A 22,391-nucleotide genomic window follows, 5' to 3' on the forward strand; every position below is an offset into this window, starting at 1 on the left:
TTGACTGAAATCATTTTGTTTGCACGGGCTTGTCGCCAGTTGCATTTTTTCCTCCCCCCGGAGGTGCAAATAAAAGATTCTATCCCACAAAATATCCATGTAGATGTAATTAGATAAAATGTTCCCTCCAGGTGTGTTTGAAGATGTTTTTACTTATTTATTTTGTGAAATCTGCTCAGTGTATTCAGCATTTTTCGCCCCCTTCCAGAAAGTTTAACTGCCGTGTTTGTCAGTCCTTAATGTTCCTGAATGCGCACTCCAGGTTTCCACACACGCTGGTGGAACTCTTAATAAGCAGCTCAGGTTTCAGGTGATCTGAAATCATCCTTTTAGTGGGACATAATCTCCGTCCTTTAGTACGCAGACAGAAATAGCTCTGTGTTGCAGCAGAATAGCCAGGTTTGAATGAGCCCCCAATCGAATCTTCTGTATAGGGAGTGAAGGGAACAAAAGTCGAGTAAAATTAACCATAAATCTATTACTGGAAAATCCAGTGAGCGCTGAGATGTGTTCATTAACACGATGACCAAATAATAATGAGAGCAGTTCATAGAAATGTAGCTGCTGAGGTCCCAAAGTTGGGTCAGGTGGATTTATCTACCCACCCTCCTCTGAAATAAAAATGATATTAAAGGAGCTTCAAAAAACAAAAAAACAAACAAAAAACAAACAAACAAACACATAAAATCAAATATTATAGTTAAAGCTCGGACTGATTCCACTTTGTCGAAATAACCGCAAAGGATTCTTCATCTTTCTAAGGTAATTCCCCTTCCCTTAAACTAAGTGGACCACTACGCTGGGGATATTTAGCCAACCTATTTATTTTTCTCATGTTTTGAGGGGGGAAACCCGGAGCCCGAGTGCTTGTCTCCTTAAACAAAGACCTCTCTAAGACATGTACTTGAAATAAACCTCTCTTTTCCTGGAGTTTATTCAAACAAACATGTTACCATAAACACATGAGGACTTTGAATCACCTTTTGTATACAGTTTAGGCTAATGAACGTACTTCTGCAAAGTCTTACATTATTGTACAAAACACGTTGCACTCAAGTTAAACATGCAAGGTCTCTCTCTCACTCTCTCTCTCTTTTTTTCTATTGGAGCAAACAAAATGAAAAGCATTTCAAACGGGAGGCGTCGTGGAGTCACCCTGCATATGCGGTAAATAGAAAGCACACAGAAGCAGTATAAAGTATGTACAGTAAAGGCCGGATTTTCTTCTGTTTTCTCATTGATTCGTTACATGCTCGATTTTTTTTTGTTATTATTATTATTTTGATGCAAATCCTCGCTTTGGTCGAGTCAGTCTTCAAGAGTAAGCAAGCACAAAAAAGAAAAAAAAAATCCCACCGTCTGTTTCACATGTTAGACTTGTATATATTTACATTTAGATATGTACAGTGCAGCCATGTAACACGTCTTCATCATTAAAAAAAAAAAAATCCAAAAAACCTGGACATTTAAACTGCTGTGCAAGTTCACTGGTAAACACATGTAACCCGCATTATCCACGTTTTCTTTTTCATTTTTTTTCGAAAAAAAAAATAAAAAATGATTGCAACTAATCCAGTTTAGTCGTCTTTGATACCCCCCCTCCCCTGATCCGCAGGTAGCCCATAAGCTATGACACCGTGTCCGCTTATCACATATTTATATATATATATATATATATTTGTATTTTTAAGGCCCCCCTTTTGGCCCGTCAGCTGTTGTATTGACAGGCGTTCAGGCTGGAGCCCGGGCTCTGCAGGCCGCTGTATCCAAATGTTGGATGCTGTTTGGATTTAAGTCTGAGAGAGGCCAGGCTGGAGTTGCAAGTGTCCCGGTAAACGCTGTACGGTGAGCCGGGAGGCCCGTAAGGACAAGCCGATGATGACATAGCTGAGTTGATGCCGGATGTCCCGATCCCATTCAGGTTGCTGATGTTGTTAAGACCTGGAGTGGGCATGCCGGGCACCGCGGAGTGGCCCATCCCGGAGGCCATGGTCATGGAGGAGATGGAGTTGGGGGCCGAGAACATGGACTGCGAGGTGAGGGGACTCATGGAGTTGAAGAAGGTGAAGTTCTTGGTGGACAGCGGTGCCGGAGTGAGGCCCTTGTTGGTCCAGTTGTTGTAGGTATAAGCCGGGTACATGTCGTCGTAAGGCTGCATGAGACCGCTGAACTGGGGCAGGTAGCTGTTCTTGCAAAGGTCCATCTGCTGGTTCCGCTCCCGCTTCCTCCACTTAGCCCGGCGGTTTTTGAACCACACCTGGAAGGGACACACAGAACCGTGAGCATTAACCACAGCAGAACGCTGTAAAATGTAAAATTAATTTTCTTGTCATAAAATAAACCTGCAACGTTGCTACAGATGATACAGGAATGACTCGAGTCCACATCCGAAGCAGCATTTCAAGCTCGTGTGATATTCAGTTCATGAAGCATAAGTGTAATTTTTTTTTCTTAAAACGACACTAATGATCATTTATTGATGTCTGAATCATTTATTTCCACATATATTGTGGCAACAAGCTTCAGACCCCGCTTTGGTGCCCTTGAATTGTTGCCTTTAAGGTGAGTTAGTGTCTAGGGTGCCTTAAAACGTTTCATTAAAAGGAAACAAACAAGAACAAATTAAAACAAACAAACAAACAAAAAAACCCATTACAGCATAAAGGCATTTTTAACTAAATTATCTTTGAATTTTATAGCGGTTAATTGTTGATGAGTTAAAATCTTTTATAGGCCCACTGCATATTCAGCAGTTTCAGCTGCGGTCCCATTTTCAATGTTCTCAGATGTCAAATATCAACAACTGCTTTTTAATTTATGATTAGTTACGAAACACGCACTTCTTTTGTTTTTGTTTTTTAAAAATACCAAAACAGTTACTTACTTTTGCTTATTAAGATGAATCCGGACATTAAAAAGAAAGGATCCTTTTTTGAGTGAAATGCATATTCAGAGTTTCCATACCCGAGTCGACAAACTAGCCTTGGAGTCAGGGGGAGCAGTTTCTGCTGACGAGCTACAACCCGGTAAAATAAATACAAAATCAGCGAGACTGAATGAGTGGACATCCTTTAAGTTCATGTGGACGACGACTGCGGGATGTATTAATCCTAATCAGTGGACTGATGTTAGAAATTCGTTTTGGTTATATTCATATAGACTATACAATATATTCGACACTCTCTTTACAAATGTAATTTTTCCTTCCTGTAGACTATTTTGCCCTTTACAAATAAACTAGCAAATACATTAAATCGTTTATGAAAACTGTTTCCAGGTGTTTTGATATTATACATATTAGTATAAGACTACCACACACTTGTACATCACAACGAGAATGTGTGTTTACACCAGATCTAAGATGGAGGTGCATTAATGTAGATTTTTTTGGCCTCATTTCTTACAATGAAATAAGAAGTATTTCTACCAGTGTAAATAAAAGGCGTGTGTGTCTGTGTAAGTCAGACGTAAAACCAGGTTCACAGAGCAACTCGAACGGCTCCGCGGATGACTCGAAATGAAACAGAAAAGCGCTTCTGGATATCCTCACACCTTATCAAAACCTAACAAAATACTAGTCGCTACTCTCCAATTCATTGTTAATTCATAGTAGAAACAATTTACAACTGGTATCACCAGACGGCCTCGCGGAAGCTATTTATAGTGGTGCGGGAACACTGTGCGGCCGACAAATTGTCCACAAAGACTTGAGCGATGTGACAGAGAGCTGTGGAGGAAACACTCAAGACTGCAGAGCCCAGCCTCGAGTTTCCTGCACCCAGCTATAAAATGCATGCTTTGGATTTTAATGACATTTGCACGACGAAAACCACGTTAAGAATATGAGTATAATGACTGACGTGTCAAAGTGTGCTTGTAAATATTATGAAATTATATTTAAAATCATAATTGCATCTTATTTAATGTAAATTGATCTTTAAAATATTTCCAATTATTTCAAATTTCACTGAATCTCAAACATTCAGCGTACCATCACCCCCTTTTTTTAATCCTAATATTATTATTTTTTTATTCCTAATGAAAAAGGGGAACGAAAGAAAAAAAAAATAGTCGCTGTTTAAATCTGAACCTGCTCGTGACAGCAGTGAGTTTCTTGGCTCAAAATGCATAAAAAGCAACTTATTTTCATTTTACACCTCAAACTGAAGATATTATAAGAACTGTGCTGATTCAAATATTATATTATTATTGTTATGATTCATTTTTACTCAAAACAGTTTAAAAATGTAGCTAGAATAAATATAATACATGTAAGTCATATTCTTTAAAAAGCCATATCTATATATATATATATATATATATATATATATATATATATATATGAGGAGAGACGTGAACGCTCTCCGTGGAGAAAAAAAAAACAAGGGTCCAGATTTTCGATGATGTCATCAAAATGCGAATCATCCATTGGCTACATTAGCAGATACACCCTTTGAAAGGACCTGCAATTTCCAACAGATTCAACTACTTTTTTTTCTCCTTACTTTCTTTTTTAAAGCTTATCTTTCTTCTGAGTTTTCAGCACGAGACGTGTTAACATGACTGCGTACCATTAAGGCCTGTAACGTCCTCTGTGCCAGTATTGGGAATTGTGCACGTGCTGTAATAACGGTAGATTTACTTTTGGATGCACCGTAGCTGACAGTCAGGGATGACTGCAACTTAATATGTTAACAATATTCTGCTGAAAACCTCCGAGGTCTTTGGAGACGGATTTTCGTAAGCGTGTATTTGAAATGTATCACAGATTTAAACGGATCAGAAGTAATAAACTAAAGTCACCAAAGTCTGTATGTGACATGGACTCTGTTAAAAATAGGAATAGTGACTAACGTATGAATTCAGAACCTTCAGGGAAATGTACTGACTTTAATATACATCTGATTTCTCGCTGTACTGACAAACAGCATAAATGAGTCTGTGACATCCTTATTTGAAAATTTCTACAAAGTTCTGTTTTTCTTTTTCTTTTTGTTTTTTTAATACTTGAAATTGGGTAAAAAGTCTTGTGGAACCAAGTTCAAAAGTTACATATTTTGACAATTTAAAAAATATATAATTTTAAGTTATTAAAAAATATCTTCTTCATTTTCTTATAATTTTTTGTTGGTTTTGGAAGTTTAATAATTGCTGTTTTTGATGAGCGTCTACTTGGCCAGCTTGTCTTTATTCAAACTTTTCGTATGGTTTACGCACGGCCGCTATCTTACCCGGACTCTCGCCTCGGTCAGGTTGGTCCATACCGCGATCTCCTCCCTGGTGCTCATGTCAGGGTAGCGATTCCTCTGGAACGTGGCTTCCAGCTCTTGCAGCTGCTGGCTGGTGAAGTGAGTCCGCTGCCGCCGCTGTTTTTTCTTCTTGGGGTCGTCCGCGTTTCCGTCATCGCTCCTGTGTTCAGCGTTTCTTTCCTTTTCTGTAGGTGACAAACCGGTGTGAAACAGCAGTACTCCTATAACATATTTTGAATGGCATGCAAATAAGGGACGTTTAAACAATGAAGAAGTTAGTGTGTGTACGTCGACAGTTCAATATTTCCCACGAGGATTGAGTACAACGACGTGGATTTGTTTTTTTAAGTAAAGCAATTGAAAAAGACCCACCGCGATGAAACCAACCATTTTGGCTAATTTATTTACGAAGTCATTCATAAAAAATAAACCTCAAAAGAACAGAAACAAATTAGTCACACATTCACAAACGTGTGTCAGAGTTAGCCATCGGATCGCTCCGGTTTTCGCTTAGAGATCAATATCTTTACGATGAGGTCTGCCCACTCCAGAGCCCCACTCTTATCTCCCAACTGTCTTGTATTTTGTGTCCTAACAATTGCCTCGTTAAACTTAAGAGGCCACACGCGCAAAGGTCAGTCACACACACACACACACACACACTCGCACACACAGAAAGGGAGCTAGGATTTTGAGAGTTTCCTAAAAACAAAAAAAAGCTTAAAATCACGACTCAAGATTGTTATTTAAAACGATTTACTGTCGTGACTGATAGCTAAAAAAATAGAACTAACTGACCTTGGTGTATTTTCTATTTGCTTCTCGTGCGCCCTGAAATACGCGAAGAAAGGCCAGAAAGGCCTCTGTTTTTTTCCCCTAAAATTTTGGAAAAGCTGAATAATAAAAAGTGTCTCCGGGAACTGTCAACACAGACCGCTTGGTTTTTAGTTTAGATTTGTGGATAGCTCCAATATTTATAGTTTGCTCTAATGCATTCACTGACAGCAGGCCAGGCTGCTCTGCACATTTTTCCCTGACACATCTCGGGTTCCTGCCAAATGTTTGGTTCTGGGAGCACAGTAAACAAAAAATGGGGAGTAACTGCACAAAAAGCGCTCACAAACACAAACACACTCAAATACTAAGATTTGATGGAAACACATTTTAGAGTTTGTCGTTTTCGTGCACGCTGCCCGGTGACACACGGAAATAAATCAAGCAAACACAAGGGATATAAAAGTTAAATATTCTTTCTCTATGTTCTGTAGCTTTTAAGTGCTGGAGATGCCTCTCTGACAGTTCGCCGTAAAAATGCTTACGGACACGTAAAATAAACTGTTACAGCACTCAGTGGGAAAAAGAATGGAGAGGCTAAAAGCACTCTGACTGTGTACCTGCCAACTCTGTGTCTGAAGACTCGCTGCTTGAGTTCTCTACAGTTTCTCGACTGCTGTTTGAAGTTCTCTGTAAATGAAACGCGGGGGCCACGTCGCGGGGCGGCGGTGCTCTCACTGCCTCTGCAATTCTGTCCAAATTCATCCCACCTTGAAGAGAAGGGTGCGTAAAAAGAGGAAACGGGGTGAATCCTGTGGATCGCGAGGCTTTCTTTCAGAGCTACGCTACAAAACATCCACCCGCTCTCAGACACACACCACGACATGGGATATTTAACCATGCAGGTTCGTTTGTTCTTCCACGCAAAACGTGCTTCGAGAGAATAGAAGAAAGAAAGGACAAAAAAATCACACGGCCCCGTTCCCCTCCTCTGAAGCAGTGACAGCCCTGTGCGCTCTCCTTCTATCCGCAGCAAGGAAAAGCTTCCACCCGCTGTGACTGAGAACAAGCTCCGGCTCTCCAACCCTCACATCAGACCCACCCATTAGCTGCGTTAAACCTCCCCAAAACAAGTCCCACCCACTAAACGTGACCGCTGCAAGAAAATACCCACCCAGACAAGACAAAGTCTGACGTCGCGCTTAACAAAGTGAAAAGGTGCATTTAATTAATTTTAGATTTATTAGACGTATATGTCGCATTTAGATCAGGAAATTTCTTCCAGTGTGAGTGGAGCGAAACTATAAGAGGTGACTCATCTGCTAAACACTCCTAACAAAAAACCTGCCACGGTGGCTGTCTGCTCATTTGTTAGTCTTAAGGCTAGTTATTGTTATTACTTTGTATTTTATTTCATTTTATTATTTTTTGCAGTGTACGCTTTGTCAATTATCGAGAGCGCACAAAGCGAAGCTTTGCTTTCAGGAGTAAAAAAGGGGCCTTTTATTCGCGCAGGCATGTTTGAAATGTGTCCAAAGCAATGCAGCTGGGCGCGCTTATACACACACGCTCGGCCACACAATGTATATCTCGGATATGTACCGAGCTGAATAAACATTTGCCATCCAACACGGTCCTGCCCAGTTACTGTGTCTCCAGTATGAAAAGTGCTCGATGATATCAGGCTCGTTGTGTGCGTGAATACGAGCGCTGTAACCTGACAAGAGTCGCTCTGTCAGCTCGCTCATTCACAAAGAGACAATCGGGAGTAATACACGGAACATTACATCTCTCATTATTTAACAGGATGTGTTTGTCTGTGCTGTTTTTTGTGCACCACATCGTTTGAACCACATCAGTCAAAGAATAAGTAATCTATCAGCAGCAGCAGATCGGTCTGCCCTGCACTTTGCCTAAACAGCCACCACCTCACCACTTCAGACATTACTGATATAATATATTTAAACTCCAACAACATGCACTCAGAATCCAACCGCTATAGATCCCAGCCTTTCAGTGACAACCGCAATATGACAAATGGACCGCTGCGAATGATGACACATTTGACTTTTGTGCGTTTTGTTGGCTATGACGCGCAAACAGCAGCAAGCAGTGGCTTGATAAAGGAGCCCCAACATCACCAGAACATAACGTCTTTGTATCCATTAGCAGTGCTAATTCAAACCAACCTCATCCCGCTAAAGATGGAAAACAAGTAAGATTAAATTAGATGCTACAGGGATTATAATCTGACATTCAGGTATGCGCAGTACTCGTGGTGCTTTAGAGCTAAGTGAACTGTAATGTGTCCGTGTGCAAAACTGAAGAGCTGAGTTGCTGATCGTAGTCTGTGTCGCACTGGCTATTTTCTTGTCTTTCTTGAATGCACAGATGCAGGTTAGATAATATTTAAAGTTTTACCCAAGCGCGGGGCTCTTTTATAGGATGGCAGAAATAGATTCCATGTAACTTTTGCATGAGAAAAGCTCTGCAGGCATTCTGCCACAGACTCGCCAAGAAGTCTCTGTTTTAACCCAAACCATGAGCTTTTCATCCACCAAACCAAGTATTTCGTTGCCTAACCAAATTGCGCATGAAAGCTGAAAATAATGTAAACGAAAAGAAGGCCAGCGTAAAAAGCGTTTGTTTCAGACCACTATGAGTAACCCTTTACATTAAAGCAAAATGTAAAGGCCTTTACTCGTGTAACTGGAATCTGTGGGCAAAAGTCTCCATTTAGCATTAGGGTTTGAGTCATTAGACGCACAGAGTGTATAAATCACATTTCTTATTTGAAAGTTTGAGTTTGTATTTGAGATAAATATATTTTCTATTTAAATGTGATGTGCCTGTAGGTGTTTTGTTATAATATGACAAACACTTACGGGCAATAATAATTTATTGAGTTAAATCACCTCTGAGTGACCAGAAATCACAGGTTTACTGAATGTAAAGAGTTCCAGATTTCTCTTTCTAAACTGATTAAAGATCAGTATAATTTGGCCACATCTTCGATATGAGACCAGCTGACCTGCTGGCTTGCTCGGCCAGTCTGCTACCTCCTTCAGGTAGAGTCGCACATCAGGCCTCAGAGTCTCAGGCTGACAGACAGTCAGACTGTCACAGGCGCCAGGGTCGAAGACTTTCGGCCATTGTATGAGCGTATGACTTTTGACACGAGATCCTCGTTTTGTTCAAAACGCCCCCGAAGGGTTTTTTTTTTTTTTTGGCAAAGAATTGTGTTAGCTCTCAGAAATCACCTGCCGTGTTCATCAATATTTGCTCAGCCTTTCTGCACAGAGAGAGTGGCACGTGTTTTCATAGACATCTACACTGAATGCACTCAAGAAATTTGAATACAGCGAAACTCATCAACGAACTTTTTAAATTTTTAGTGCACAGTGTGTAACTGTTGTATTACTATGGCATAAGTATTTGACTAGCTAATATGAATGCGTCACCTTAACCTACTGAGGATCGCAGTCAACAAGTTTACCGCCGCAGCTTACCGAAGTGCTTTTGGGCACGACACCAGCATCGCCTACCTGCTTACTCATATTCCAAGATGGTTAAATGGTTTGGACACAATATTTGAAAACAACAAAAGTTCATCTGCATCTAAACTCTGGAGTAAGAAAGCAGAAAAGGCGCTGATGAGGTGAACTCGAGGACCTCGTGACCAGCAGGTGGTCTTTACTATTCAGGTTGCGAAGGTTGAGTGAAAGAGACTACCTGTTGGTAGCTGGTAGGGTTTAGTGGGAGATAGTCTATCAATGAAGTGCTTAAAGCTCTAGCTTGTTTCAAGATTGCAGCGGACTCCTGAAAAACTAAAATCAGCCTAGAAAAAAGTCTTATGTGCCATAAAGTATTAGCAAAAGCAAAAGCAGCGGTAAAAAATAACAATAAACCCAGTGACTCTTGAGGTCAATATTATGGGATTTACAGCACAAAGAGATTCGCCATGGAGGAGCTCTTATGAATTCTACTTTGTTCTGTCCACATGTTCCTGGCTGATAGATGGGGGTAATCTAAATACCCAGCCTCCTCAGCCTCCATCTATGCCCGCGTCCCGCTCCTCCAGCACTCTGGAGGGCACTTGCGTGTGATGGATGAGTTAAAAAGCCTTTCCATCCGGCAGGACAGGTTAAAGGCCAGTGGCTAAGCAAACACTCATATTTTTCCCCCCAAGAAGTGAAAATAAACTCGGCGAACGCCGTGAATCACACACAAAAATACAGTCTTGGTTTATTTTTCTCTCCAGGGAAAGCGAGCACAGTAAAGCTAACCACAGGACCGAAAAAACAAAGCATATAGAAAATTAAAGCTGGCGAGCTGATTCAAGAGCAGTACAGCAGCGGAGATGTAACTGGACACGGTGCGTAACTGGAGAAGGACAGAGCTGATTATTGCCTTGGTGATGGTTTCCCTGCTTGGTCCAAGGCCTGTTTGACCTGAGGTCTGACAACCAATAAACAGCCTGTGCAGGGAATGCAGGTGTAAATAAAACAACGTCTAATAGCCAGCACAGGGAAACACCCATAGGACAAATCCACTAAACTGCAAGAATATGTAAAATTTCCTTTTAAACCCCTTCATTCGTTGTTAAACCAGAGCCAGTCCGCCACACGTTCGGTCGTTTCTTTTAGTTTTACATACACGCGGTGTTGATATTTGAAAAGAGAGTGGTTCTTAATATGTGAAAACATAAAAATATACATATACTGCCTTTTAGGGTGAAACTTGATTGCTACTGCATATTATTATTTCCTCGGGGAACGTTTTGTGAAAGGTTGCACACGATGTTTCATTTAAATTTCCCCCAAACCTCGAAATTATTCCAACTTTTTTACGTATCTTTTTAACGAATGGGGGATTCTTGTTTTTTTGTTGTGATTAAATCCAGAAAAGACTGATTGGTTTATTTTTATGTGAGCTACGACTGCTGGATCTGAAGAAAAAAATTAAATGAAATATTTTCCACTGAACAGATTGGCATGTTTATGTGTCGTTTGTAGCATCTGGCTTGATGTTGCTTCGTTTTTCCTTTTGTTTTTAGTGTTTAAAAGATAAATGGTTGGGATTTATCACCAGAAAGATGAAAAAAGTTCATTGTTTGTATATGTACTTATTTATCTATTGCCGATGCCAATTTCACAGAGCTCCATAATCATTTTGCAGCTAATGAATCACAATATCCATTCTCTTCCGGTTATGCAATTGGGGGTCGCGGTCGGGCTGGAGCCTATACCAGCTGTCATAGAGCGAGAGGCGGGGTACACCCTGGACACGTCTCCAGTTTATCGCAAGGGTAACACAGAGATACAGACAACCACTCACTCTAGACTTGTACTTCACAATCAGCAGTCATCCTAACATCCTTGCGTTTGGACTGTGGGAGGAATCCGAGACCCACAGAGACACGGAGCGAACATGCAAACTCGACACAAAATCGCCTCAGCCGGATTCTAACCCAGTCCTAACCACCACCACACCACCGTGGATCTGAATATATATATGGATATTTTGAAAAGTCAAACATAATCAACATGTTAAACTGAGCACAGAAAAATGTCATACCAGATTCCCCACAAGAAATCACATTCTTCGACAGATTCAGTTCCATTCCAGTTGCCTGAAAAACACAAAAAACCCAATTAAATCAAACTTTCTCCTCCAAAAAAAAAATCAAAAAAAAAAAAAATCAAAGAGGCTAAACACACCTATTCTCATTAAACCACATCATATTATAGTTACCATTACAATGTTGTTGTTTTTTAAATATTGAATAAATGAAAGTTTGTTTAAAAAACAAGTCAGAGCAGGCTGTGTCACAATCCTACAACAGCAAGTTTAATTCTTTCTGGACCCTTGGCTAATACATTTGTATTAAAATTGATTGTGAGAAGAAACATGCAAGACAATTAAGGACAATAGCAAAATTAATAAACTGATTAATACAACTTAAAAAAAATAACGCGAATTTTGTGGTAATATTTATTCGTTTTTAAAGAAAGGATTTTCATGTTTTCGGCTCGCAGAATGAGAAACACCCTCTCCCTTGCCCATCACAGACCCTCAATCCCCCCCCCCCCCCTCTCTCTCTCTCTCACACACACACACACACACACACACACACACACACACACACACACACACACACACACACACACACACAGAGCGAAAGACTGACCCTCTTATCTAGAGGAATCCCTTTGCTGCTTTTATGTCCTCAGTAAATCTTTACTCAGTACCCTTCGTACTTTCGTCCTTCGCGCTTCAGTGCGCGCACACGCTTGTACTCTATATTAGTTACTCTAAGTATCTAATGTAGTGTTTTTCTGGGCTACAGTGGGAATAATGTTGTAAGGTGCAGCTGGCTGACTCTAATGCTCAGACAAACTATTGTCACACTCGCTGCTGCAGTTCTATGCCAGAAATCGTTGCTGTGCGCAAAGCTCTATTCGCTCAGTCTCTACTCCAGGTTTTTGAAAACCAAATGGCCAACAGCATGCTCTTCCTAAAGGAGTCGGCGCTTTTAAATATTTTATTTTCTTCTTCACGCTGGACACATCTTCCCCTCTGATTCACATTCCCAATATCTTGAAGTGTTAAAAGGCACAGAGCGACCTGCCCGCCGACACCTTCTGACCAATTCCCACAGCTAAAATCCACTGACCTGACACGACACCGTGCGTGCCTTACTCACCAGTTGGTTCCCAGCAGAAGACAGAAAAACGGAATAAACCCTCACGGTTTCCCCATGCAGGTGTTCAGTAAATCCACTTTAGCGTCAGCTGCGCGTAAATGCTGCGTCCGCGGTAATCAGCACTTTGGTAGTCTCTGTGAAGATACCTTGGTTTTCTTCACTGCTCTGCTGCACGCCTAGCGTTGACGTCATCACACCGCAACCCCCCGCTGCCGCCGCCACCACCACCACCACCTCCCCCGCTGTCACCCCCCAATCACTGGTCTCCTTTTCATCCCATCGCATCTTCATTTGAACTTTTCTTAAAAAAAAGAAAAAAAAAAGACATCACTGAATTCCTCACCTGTGCTGCCATCATCACCTGACGTCACCTTCTTCTTCCTCCCCATCTTAATTCACAATTTTCTTCTCCGCAAAATATGTTCTCAAACGCTTTTTTCTGACTTTTACTTTAACATAGGAAAGCAACAAGTGATGTAATAATAATAAACCTATTTGGTGTGTGTGTGTGTGTGTGTGTGTGTGTGTGTGTGTGTGTGTGTGTGTGTGTGTGGCGTTGACGAAGGACAGTTTCGGCGTTAAAAAAAAGGTGAGAAGAGTTTTCTTGATTTTCATCAGAGGGTGTTTGTCCTCACACCGATGACCATCAGCTTGAGGAAAGAAAAAAATCTATTTTGAAGAATTCACATAAAAGAAGACGCACATCCTGTTATATGTAGACATATATATATGTGTGTGTATACATATAAAGATAAAGATAAATGTTTATTTGTTTATTTATTTATCACAGTTTAAATAAATTTAAAAAACCAAAAACTGTAAATCACACACAACCACACATCTTAAAGTTTTGTGTAACACATAGGTTAATTTTAATTAATTAATTTATTTTAATGTAATGACTTAAGTTGTTTTTCAAGCACGAAAAGATCCCAATATTTTGCTGACACAGGCGACAGCATTTTATTTCTATAAGTTGGCATCAGGCTTTTGCGTGGTTGCGCACTGGCCGTATTTTCCTCTTCGATAATGAACCGGGTCGGCAAACAATAAGCCGTCTGACCATTGTGAACCTCTCTGTTAGCAGATGATTATTTAACGACTAATTGTTCATTTTTGCACGCAGGGTCCAGATTTGTTTTGTCCTTCAAAGTAAAACATTCGATCTGCATCCCATTAAAAATGGTCTGAGGTTTTAAATGGAGGAAATATGACCGAGTTGTGAACAAGCGTTTGCGCCCTAAAAAGGGGAAATAATTAGGCTAATGTTTTCTGTAAAAGGAAGACGAAGCCATTCAGGCCTTTGTGTGTCCGTGAGCGGTTGCAGAGAGAGCGAGAAATAGAGTAAAAACGCCATGCCAACAAAACAACTCTTGCAAAAGCAAATAAACGGAAGATTTAGGTCGGGTAAACTCTGCAGCGTTGCTGTATCAACGGACAAAAAGCATGAAGAGAGACGCAAAGTAACAGCGAAGGCCACAAGAAACACAGACAGAGATTAGAGTTGTTCCACCGTAGCCGTGGAAGGACTGCATCACCGATTAGGCCACGAATGAAAATAAAACAAAGAAAATATAATAAAAAAAACCTAAAAGAAATTTATTTTAAAAGAAAAATGAGTGACTGAAAAGTTATTACAAGTCCTAATTGTCTTTGCTAGATAGATGATCCTTGGGACAAAACACACTTTCAGGCCGGATTTCAAGCGTCCGCAGCCAAGATTGTGCAGCCCACGCACACAGCCGGCCCCACCACTGAACCACCGCAGAGTTCGTGTGGCAGGGAGTATTTCCAGCTTCACATACTCAATTTACAAGCTCCTTCTTTTGGCCTGAGACATGGGAGAAAGTGCGAAATTTGTCCCACCCTTACACTTTCCTTTTTAACTCGGCCAAGAGCTGCGCACAAAGCAAAGCCCAGCTCTGAGAGAGGGATCCCGGAGGGATTAAAGGCGAGCTGCAGGCCTCCCTTTAGGACTCGGAGAGACCTGCTTCCCAAGGTGCCTCTTGGAGACAGGGAAGGCTGTATCTGGTCATGTTAATATTTATCCTGTGCATGCAGGAGATACTAAGGAATCCACAGACCCGAAACTGCAGAAAAGCCAGACAATTTGTACCATAATCATTTACTGCCAGGAGGTGCTTGTGCTTAGAATCAGGAGCCACTTTTTGCTGGATATTACTGTCACAACCAAGTTTATTATGGTAAAAGACAATAATAACTTACAATTAATTTACTTTTAATGTAAATTAAAAGTTTGCAGTTAAACCAACTTTATGCCTCAGACATGTGCCTCTGCTTGGCTGGAGCAACAAAGTAAATGTGTTATGGCTCCTTTAGACTCCAATACTGACTCCAGCTACTTCGTATGAAATTGTATCCAAAAAATAGTAATAATACTCTATAAGCATGTGTAATTGTCAACCTGTGAGACCTGGGATGCTAAATAATGAGTCTTTTACTCTCTGTCTCGCGCACACACACACACACACACACACACACACACACACACACACACACACACACACACACACACACACACACACACACACATGCTCACACTCTAATTAGGCAGTAGGCTGGCAGGAGAATGCTGTGATTACTCCACGAGTTACTCGAAGAGTTAAGTAGTACCCTGAAGGTGAGGCAGTGGCCTCTTCTCTCCTGTGCAAATAGGTGGAGGGATTGTTAGGGCTGTTAAGAGTGTATGTGCGAAGGTGGAGGAGGTGTGTATCTGTGGCCAGGAGCTGTCTGATGGTCACCTCTGCAGCATAAATAGTTATTCCTAAATAACACAAGGGCTAATCCAAGTTTGAGAGGTGGAAAAAAACAAGCCCAGAGTGCACAAAATGCCAGACTGCTTTTTGGAGAAGTCGGAAGGGTGAATTTGTGTGTTTGGGATACATTTAACACTCACACACACACACACACACACACACACACACACACACACACACACACACACACACACACACACACACACACACACCAAGCATTGCACATTTTATATTTATTGTCTTTTTTTGCTCTCGCCAAGCCCACAAAAAAACAGAAAGAAAAGAAAAGGCTCTCATTTTTGTGTTTTTCTCTTCACTGTGGCCTTTTCAGCAGTGACGCTCAACAATGGCCACATCCCTGATGATCATAGTAAAGCAGTGCTGGTTGCATTAAGGCCCATTTCCGCTGAGCGAGGCTTATAGAAGTGCTTTTGCACCACGTGCAATCCAGACTCTGTAGAATCAATCAGGAAGGTCTTGCAAGCTTGACGCCAGGCTGCTCGACGGGATGGAAAACCTTTTGTAACATCACAGCCGACCTTCTAACTCAGAGCAGAGCTGGAGAATCTGCCGGCACGTCAACAAGCTAAACACCCAACCAGCCAGCCTGCCCAGATGCTCAGACGGACACACGACAGCCTGTTATACACACTCTCAGCAAGCAATGCCGAGGTATTTACTGCATAAAGTTTCCACTACTGTGGATATATCCTCTTCAAAACATTTAAGTGGACAAGGATGAAGTCATCCTCTCATCACTAGGGTTATTATAAGGAATGGATGCTTCCCAGTTGCCTCCCCCCCCCCCCCCTTTGAAGAAGTCCCCCTTGAAGTGTGTTGAAAACACAGATGTCACAGTTTCCAATCGGCAGTGAAATTAGTGATGTTTTGATTACACTGGGCTTGGAGATTACTAACATAAACAGGTCTGGTGCATAGATCATCTTTTCAAGAGGAGGCATCATTCCCTTTTTCCACTCTGTCCAAACTCGGCAGCTCTCTCGGGCTTAGTGCTGATGAGAATCGGACGTCCAGCTTCCAGTTTTTCATCTGAGCATAAACTTAATGCTGACTAAGTGATATTTCCTTTTGTTGTAATGTTTCACTGGCTAAACTAAAACCGGCTGACCTGGAGAGCCTTACTCAGCACCAGAGTGACAGAGTTTCACTTCTTTATTAGATAAAGCAATAAGATTTACTCATCTTATTTCATTCATGCTTTTTATATCTGACAGACTGACTTTAATAACAAATTAGTACTGTAAAACAAAAATCTGAAAACGATCAGCTGAATACGTATGATTGTTTTTTAGCTACAATAATAAAAGGACATTTAATTTCTATTGCACCAAATCACAACAGCAGTTGCCTTAAGGTACTTTATATTGTAAGGTAGAAATCCTATAATGATACAGAGAAAGCCCCAACAATCAGACGACCTTCTTGAGCAAGCACTTGATGACAGTGACAAGGAAAAACTCCCTTTTAACAGGAAGAAACCTTCGATAGAATTCAATTCAATAAAACTTTATTGATCTTGAAGGTTAACCCCGAAGGAACCGGGCTCAGGGAGGAGCAGCCATCTGCCGAGGGGAGGAAGACAGGACAAAATCAAAGCTGAATTGAGTTATTGTGCATGTTGATTGGATGACATAGCTGCAACAGGTTAGCTGCGTGAACCCCATTTTCCAGTATTTGGAGTAATATCTGTAGCAGCCGACCACACTGACCTAATTTCCTTCAACTGACCTGACACCATAATTTCAGCTATGAAACTGAGTAATTCTGTGTGTTCTATGCATAAATTGTTAAATTATAAAATATATAAAAGACAGAAAGAGCTTCCAGGTCTGAAAAGCAAAGTCAAGCGGAGCCACGGAGAATTCAGGGTATACTGATTATGTACATTATTACTGACAAGTCACCACAATATAAGCGTGTATTATCCCTCTGTAAACATTCGATGTAAGGCTTCACTAACCAATGGAAGCCATTATAGTCCATCCTTCATTTCCAGTTTATAGGTCTAAGTTGGCATTCGATTCCAGCTGCTCAAATACAAAACAAAACAAAAAACTTCACGCAGTAGCTGCACATCTCTCGGTGCTCTCTTATTACATTTTATTCATCAAGCCAGCTGAAAGTTGAGAAACGTGCAGTAGCAGCATTGACACAAGAGATCACCAGCATCCAGCAGGAGTTCATGTCCAGAGGCAAAGAGTCTTAAACAATAAGCCATCGCCATGTTCTGGACGATAAGATGTTAAGCCTCAGATATTTGTTCCACAATGAGGCTTCCATATCTGTTTATCCCTCCAATCCACGTGCACCATAAATGATAAAAACTAATCCAGAGGAGCAGGCCTGTTTTTTATTCAGGAACACCTTGAGCTACAATGGACCAGTGGTGCTATAATATCTGTTATCCCAAATGGGATTAACATACTGATTTCAATCACTGAGGGAGTTTCTCTATGTCTGCCTGTTGCTGTGTATGCTATTTAATTTGATAATGATTTAAAACAGGTAGAGAATTTGTGCTTTTTAATATCAGCTACATGAAAAAAATCCTATTTTTCCCCCGTTTTCAGTTTTGATAGATTGTTTTATTTACTATCTCTTTCTCCAACATCTGGATTCTGGCCTCTGGAGCAGCACACAGCACTGAAAAAGCTTAGCTGTGGACGAGATCTGAGATTTATGGTGGTGGCTTATAGCACTCTGCTGTGTATGGGATAGCGTTGTCCTGCTTCGTCCCACTAAGTTCGCTGTACTCTCACCCGCTTTCACTCCAGGCTCTGGCTCGTCGAGGAAAACTGTCCGCCCACTTTTCCCCCTCTCAGTCTGCTTCTGTCACCAGCGAGGGACAATAAAAACCTCGAGGTCATGTGGCTGCTCTGGTTACAGGGTTTTGACTGTCGGATTTGCAGGAAAGTGGCTGAACTTTGGTGCTTCACATTCAGATGATTTAACTGATTTTTGATGGGTTTTCTCACCATGGCAGTTTATTTGCTTGACAGAATAAACCTCAAGTATTTAATTTACTTATCCACTTGTGTGTAGCAGAAATAAGTTGAACACAGTGCCAACTTATCATCGCCTCTAAAACTGATATGATGAACTACTTTACAAAATAAACTATTAGAGAAAACCATGATTGCTCATTTAGAGCCCTGCATTTGGGCAGTCTGATATTCATTCTCTCACTACCAACTTATGTAGGAAGCATAGCCATCACCATCTTGGTTTTTAAAACTGGCTGTGACGAGTGACAGGCTGATCTGACTGAAAGCACTGCACACTTGGATGGTAGTGACTTGTAAAGCATACTCTACTTTATCCTCCTTTTTGACTCAAATGGAAACCACAATTTAGAAATGAATACCATCATGTGTTCAACTAAATCGAGGGAGGGTGCAATCTTTTTATTTTTATAAATATCTGTATAATCTGGCTTCTTTTTGCAACCACAGGAGTTGCTGCCTGCTGACAAATTGGAAAGAATGCAGATTTAAGCCAATTGTGTATTGGTTTCACTTTTCAAACCCAGAATCCTCATCCATGTTTTCATTTCAGTCAGCGTTGAAATATATATCTTTAGCTGCTAAAAACTCCACATTCATCTGTTATGTGCCTCATTTGAGTATACAGCGGGGCTTTTAGAGCTCTTATTCTGAAAAATGCTGCTTCTGTGAGGCTTTGCTTGGGTGAAGTTGCCAAGAAGTTGTTGAACAGTGAGTACAATGAGAAGTGCCAAAATCACAGTTTGTGGAATGGCCACTTGAGGCTGGCTCCCGTGCTAAAACATTTGCAGCACGACACATTAAACATTTTTTTAACCTGGTAGAAAAACAGATTTTTGTTTTAATAGCTACTTCATCCCTTTGAAACCACAGTAGTATGGAAGCAACAGTGTTTTTATGACCTCTCCATTTGAAATGTGTTAATCCAATTCAAGTTTGCATTATTAGGGCTGTGGCCGCTTTGATTGACAGTTGGATACCAGGGGCCTGTTCTTCGTACCTCGCTAAGTAGGTTAGCCGGATTAGATTGTTGACGATTTCGCGTGATCCTGGATCAGTCGGTTCCCCGAAGCTCATCCGGGACTTGCTGTCATAGCAACAGAGCCGTAAGCGTAAACCTGCTCGGGAGCAGGTTTACTTTATGTAAACAGGATTAGATCGCGGCCACGCAGGTATGTCCGCTTCATTTATACGAAAGCAACAGCGATATTCCACCACTGTTTCACCATAAATAAATAACATCAATGTAACTAAAGATAATGCAGCACTTGATCCTTTTATTGATGTCACACAGATACATATAGGTCATTTCCTAAAAAAGGGAAATGTACTATTAACATTCTATTACATGTATGTGATTATTACAGATGTAATTCATATTTCAGAGTAGTAATTGTAAATTACTTCGTGTAATCAAGATGAGAGACCACGGCTATAAAAGCGAAGGTGGATTTGGGAAGTCTGTCGCAGCCATGTCCTGTCCGTATACGCGACCAACCCATTGCGGAAGGTGCAAGATTGATAAGGAGAGTCCTCAGAATTCAGCGTATATTGCGGGACAGACAGGATCCTTTAGCTCAGCGCGACAGTGTGCTCATAGAGAGATATCGATATTCCCGTGAGGGTATTATTTACTTAACCAACTTGTTGACGAGGGGGTGCAGGACCACCACCTGTCTTTTTTTCCTCTGCCCTTTTCTTGGTTGCTGTTATGAACAAACTAACAGAGTATTACAGGCCAGTATTACCTTGCCAAGAGACGCAAAGCAATCTAAGAGATAAATATTACCATTCTGTAGAATACTCCTGTATTCCACTTTTACTTGTTCCCATGTTCTTGTGGGTCCTGTTGTGGCTCTAATGTGAAAGGGGATATAATATAACATATTATAATATAATATAATGCCATATGATATTGGACAATATAGTGTCATATGATAGATCTACCCTACCGCCAACTGGTGTTGGCCAGAGGGGCCGATGGCGCGATATGGCAGCCTGGCTACAACCGTAGCTGCCTCCACCAGTGTGTGAATGTGGGAGTGAATGAATAGTGGTATCGTAAAGCGCTTTGGGTGCCTTGGAAAGCGCTATATAAACCCAATCCATTATTATTATTATCATTAAATTACCTACGAGTTTGATTTGTCAGCAACTTTCTGCCAGCCCTCTCTCCTTGCTTTTGCAGCCTTTGCAGTGTTCTCTTGCGTTTTAATTAAACTCTGAAACTCCTGAAATCCCTCACTCATGAGTTCTTGCTCTGCTGCCGGAAAATACCGAGCACGCCCCTTGGACATTTTCGCCGACCAATCAGCGGGTTGCCGATCAATGTTTCTACTATCGATGCGTAGCCCCTTTTACGACACCCAGTGATGTCACATTCCTGCGTCCAGCTGTAGTAATCGTCAACAGCAGGTGTGTTCGGGGAACCGGATTAGCGAGCTCACGGTTAGCGCGATGATTTGATCTTGGATGTGTCATTTGATCTTGGATGTAGTAAGCGACGTACGAAGAACGGGCCCCAGGACAGGTGAGTATAGCTGGTAGATGTCTGCTGAGCTTCAAGCCCTTTTACATCACTTTTTATGTAATTATTTCAGGAACAATGTGGCTGACCATGCGGTACTCTAAGGAGCCTGTATATTAAGACTTTTTAGCAGACATCCTTCTGTTTGCCATGAATTCACACAGTCAATGCCAACTTTCTATGGCACTTAGCATTAGCTGATAACTCCATAACAGCAGTCCACTCTGTTGTCCATATATGGTCACCTCAGGTGCAACCCCCCCCCCCCTCCCCCAAACAAATCAAAAACATAAATAACTAATAAATAAAGAAAATAAAATTAGGAAAACCCCTTAAAAGGAGTTTGCAAACCAGTGCGTGACTTTGGCCATCTTTTATATACAGTTTATGTGATAGCGCCTTTAACCGCTCAGTTTTTGCACAGAAAATGACAACAAATACAAGATTACAAACAGTATAGTATTTCATACCTTTGTGTACTGTCAGCTGCTCGATGTTCCAGTTATCAGTAATGCCAGGATCAGATAACAGAAGTTTTAAAACACTAAATTATTTGGAAATCGGGCCAGGTCACACATGTAAGGAGAAACTTGACAGATATTCTACTCTCACTCAAAGTGACTTTGGCAATAATAGCATAACATCCACACTGCAGGAAATTATAATCGTCATCTTGTCAGAGGACAACACGCACGACCTCACGTGATGTCATGGGGGCGTAGATGTAAACAAAGATGGAGGCTGTGGTTGTAGCAGCATTACTTTGCAGTGAGGTGGAAAAACACAAGGTTAAACTGACAACAAAGTGGTTGGATAGACACTGTCAGCACAAGTTGTCTATTCAAGGTAAGACTTTGACTGCCAACAGTATGGTCGCTTATATTCCCTTTGATATTATGGGTCTCAGATTTGTCTTTGTCGCAGCTGATACTATCAGCATGCAAGCAAGCAGTTTGGGAGGTTACCAGATAATCTGGGATGACCACTGGCACTCTCAAAATAGAAATTAGCCTACTTTAATGTAGCCTTATTGTGGTATAAAGGCTTCCCAGTGGGGTGGTGCACACTGTGGTCATACCCATATCAGAGGTTAGTTATTTGTGCAACTGTGTTTTTCAAAAAAGTTTTAGTTTACTGGTTGAAATGGACTGGCATACATGTCATTTTTCTACTTTTAGTGACCACGAGTCCAGGAGGGCAAGGTTCTAACCTCAGTGTGTGGTGAAAGTGTCAACTTCTGCACCACTGTACCACATATATGCCAGAATGTTAAAACATAAACAAGGAAACATTCAAACTTCGTTAAATTAAATTTTACATAATTTTGTACTTATT

General features: G+C 41.1%; 1 protein-coding gene across 2 annotated transcripts; it reads right to left on the reverse strand.

The window, feature by feature from the left end:
* Positions 1-904: 904 nt before the first annotated feature.
* On the reverse strand, positions 905-12,851 carry pitx1 (paired-like homeodomain 1). Of its 2 annotated transcripts, XM_085470839.1 has the most exons (5): positions 12,730-12,851; positions 11,601-11,655; positions 6,644-6,793; positions 5,232-5,434; positions 905-2,257 (listed from the first exon to the last, which is right to left on the reverse strand). In XM_085470839.1, exons 2-5 carry the CDS (start codon positions 11,644-11,646, stop codon positions 1,709-1,711), a joined length of 948 nt encoding a protein of 315 aa, XP_085326965.1. In that variant the 5' UTR covers positions 11,647-11,655; positions 12,730-12,851; the 3' UTR covers positions 905-1,708. The 2 variants fall into 2 exon arrangements, with proteins under 2 accessions (XP_085326965.1, XP_085326966.1); XM_085470840.1 differs by lacking the exon at positions 6,644-6,793.
* Positions 12,852-22,391: the final 9,540 nt, after the last annotated feature.

The sequence above is a fragment of the Copadichromis virginalis genome, linkage group LG10, assembly GCF_057382275.1.
Source record: "Copadichromis virginalis isolate Kocher_CV1m ecotype Utaka linkage group LG10, C_Virginalis_male_GT1.1, whole genome shotgun sequence".
Taxonomy (NCBI): Eukaryota; Metazoa; Chordata; class Actinopteri; order Cichliformes; family Cichlidae; genus Copadichromis; species Copadichromis virginalis.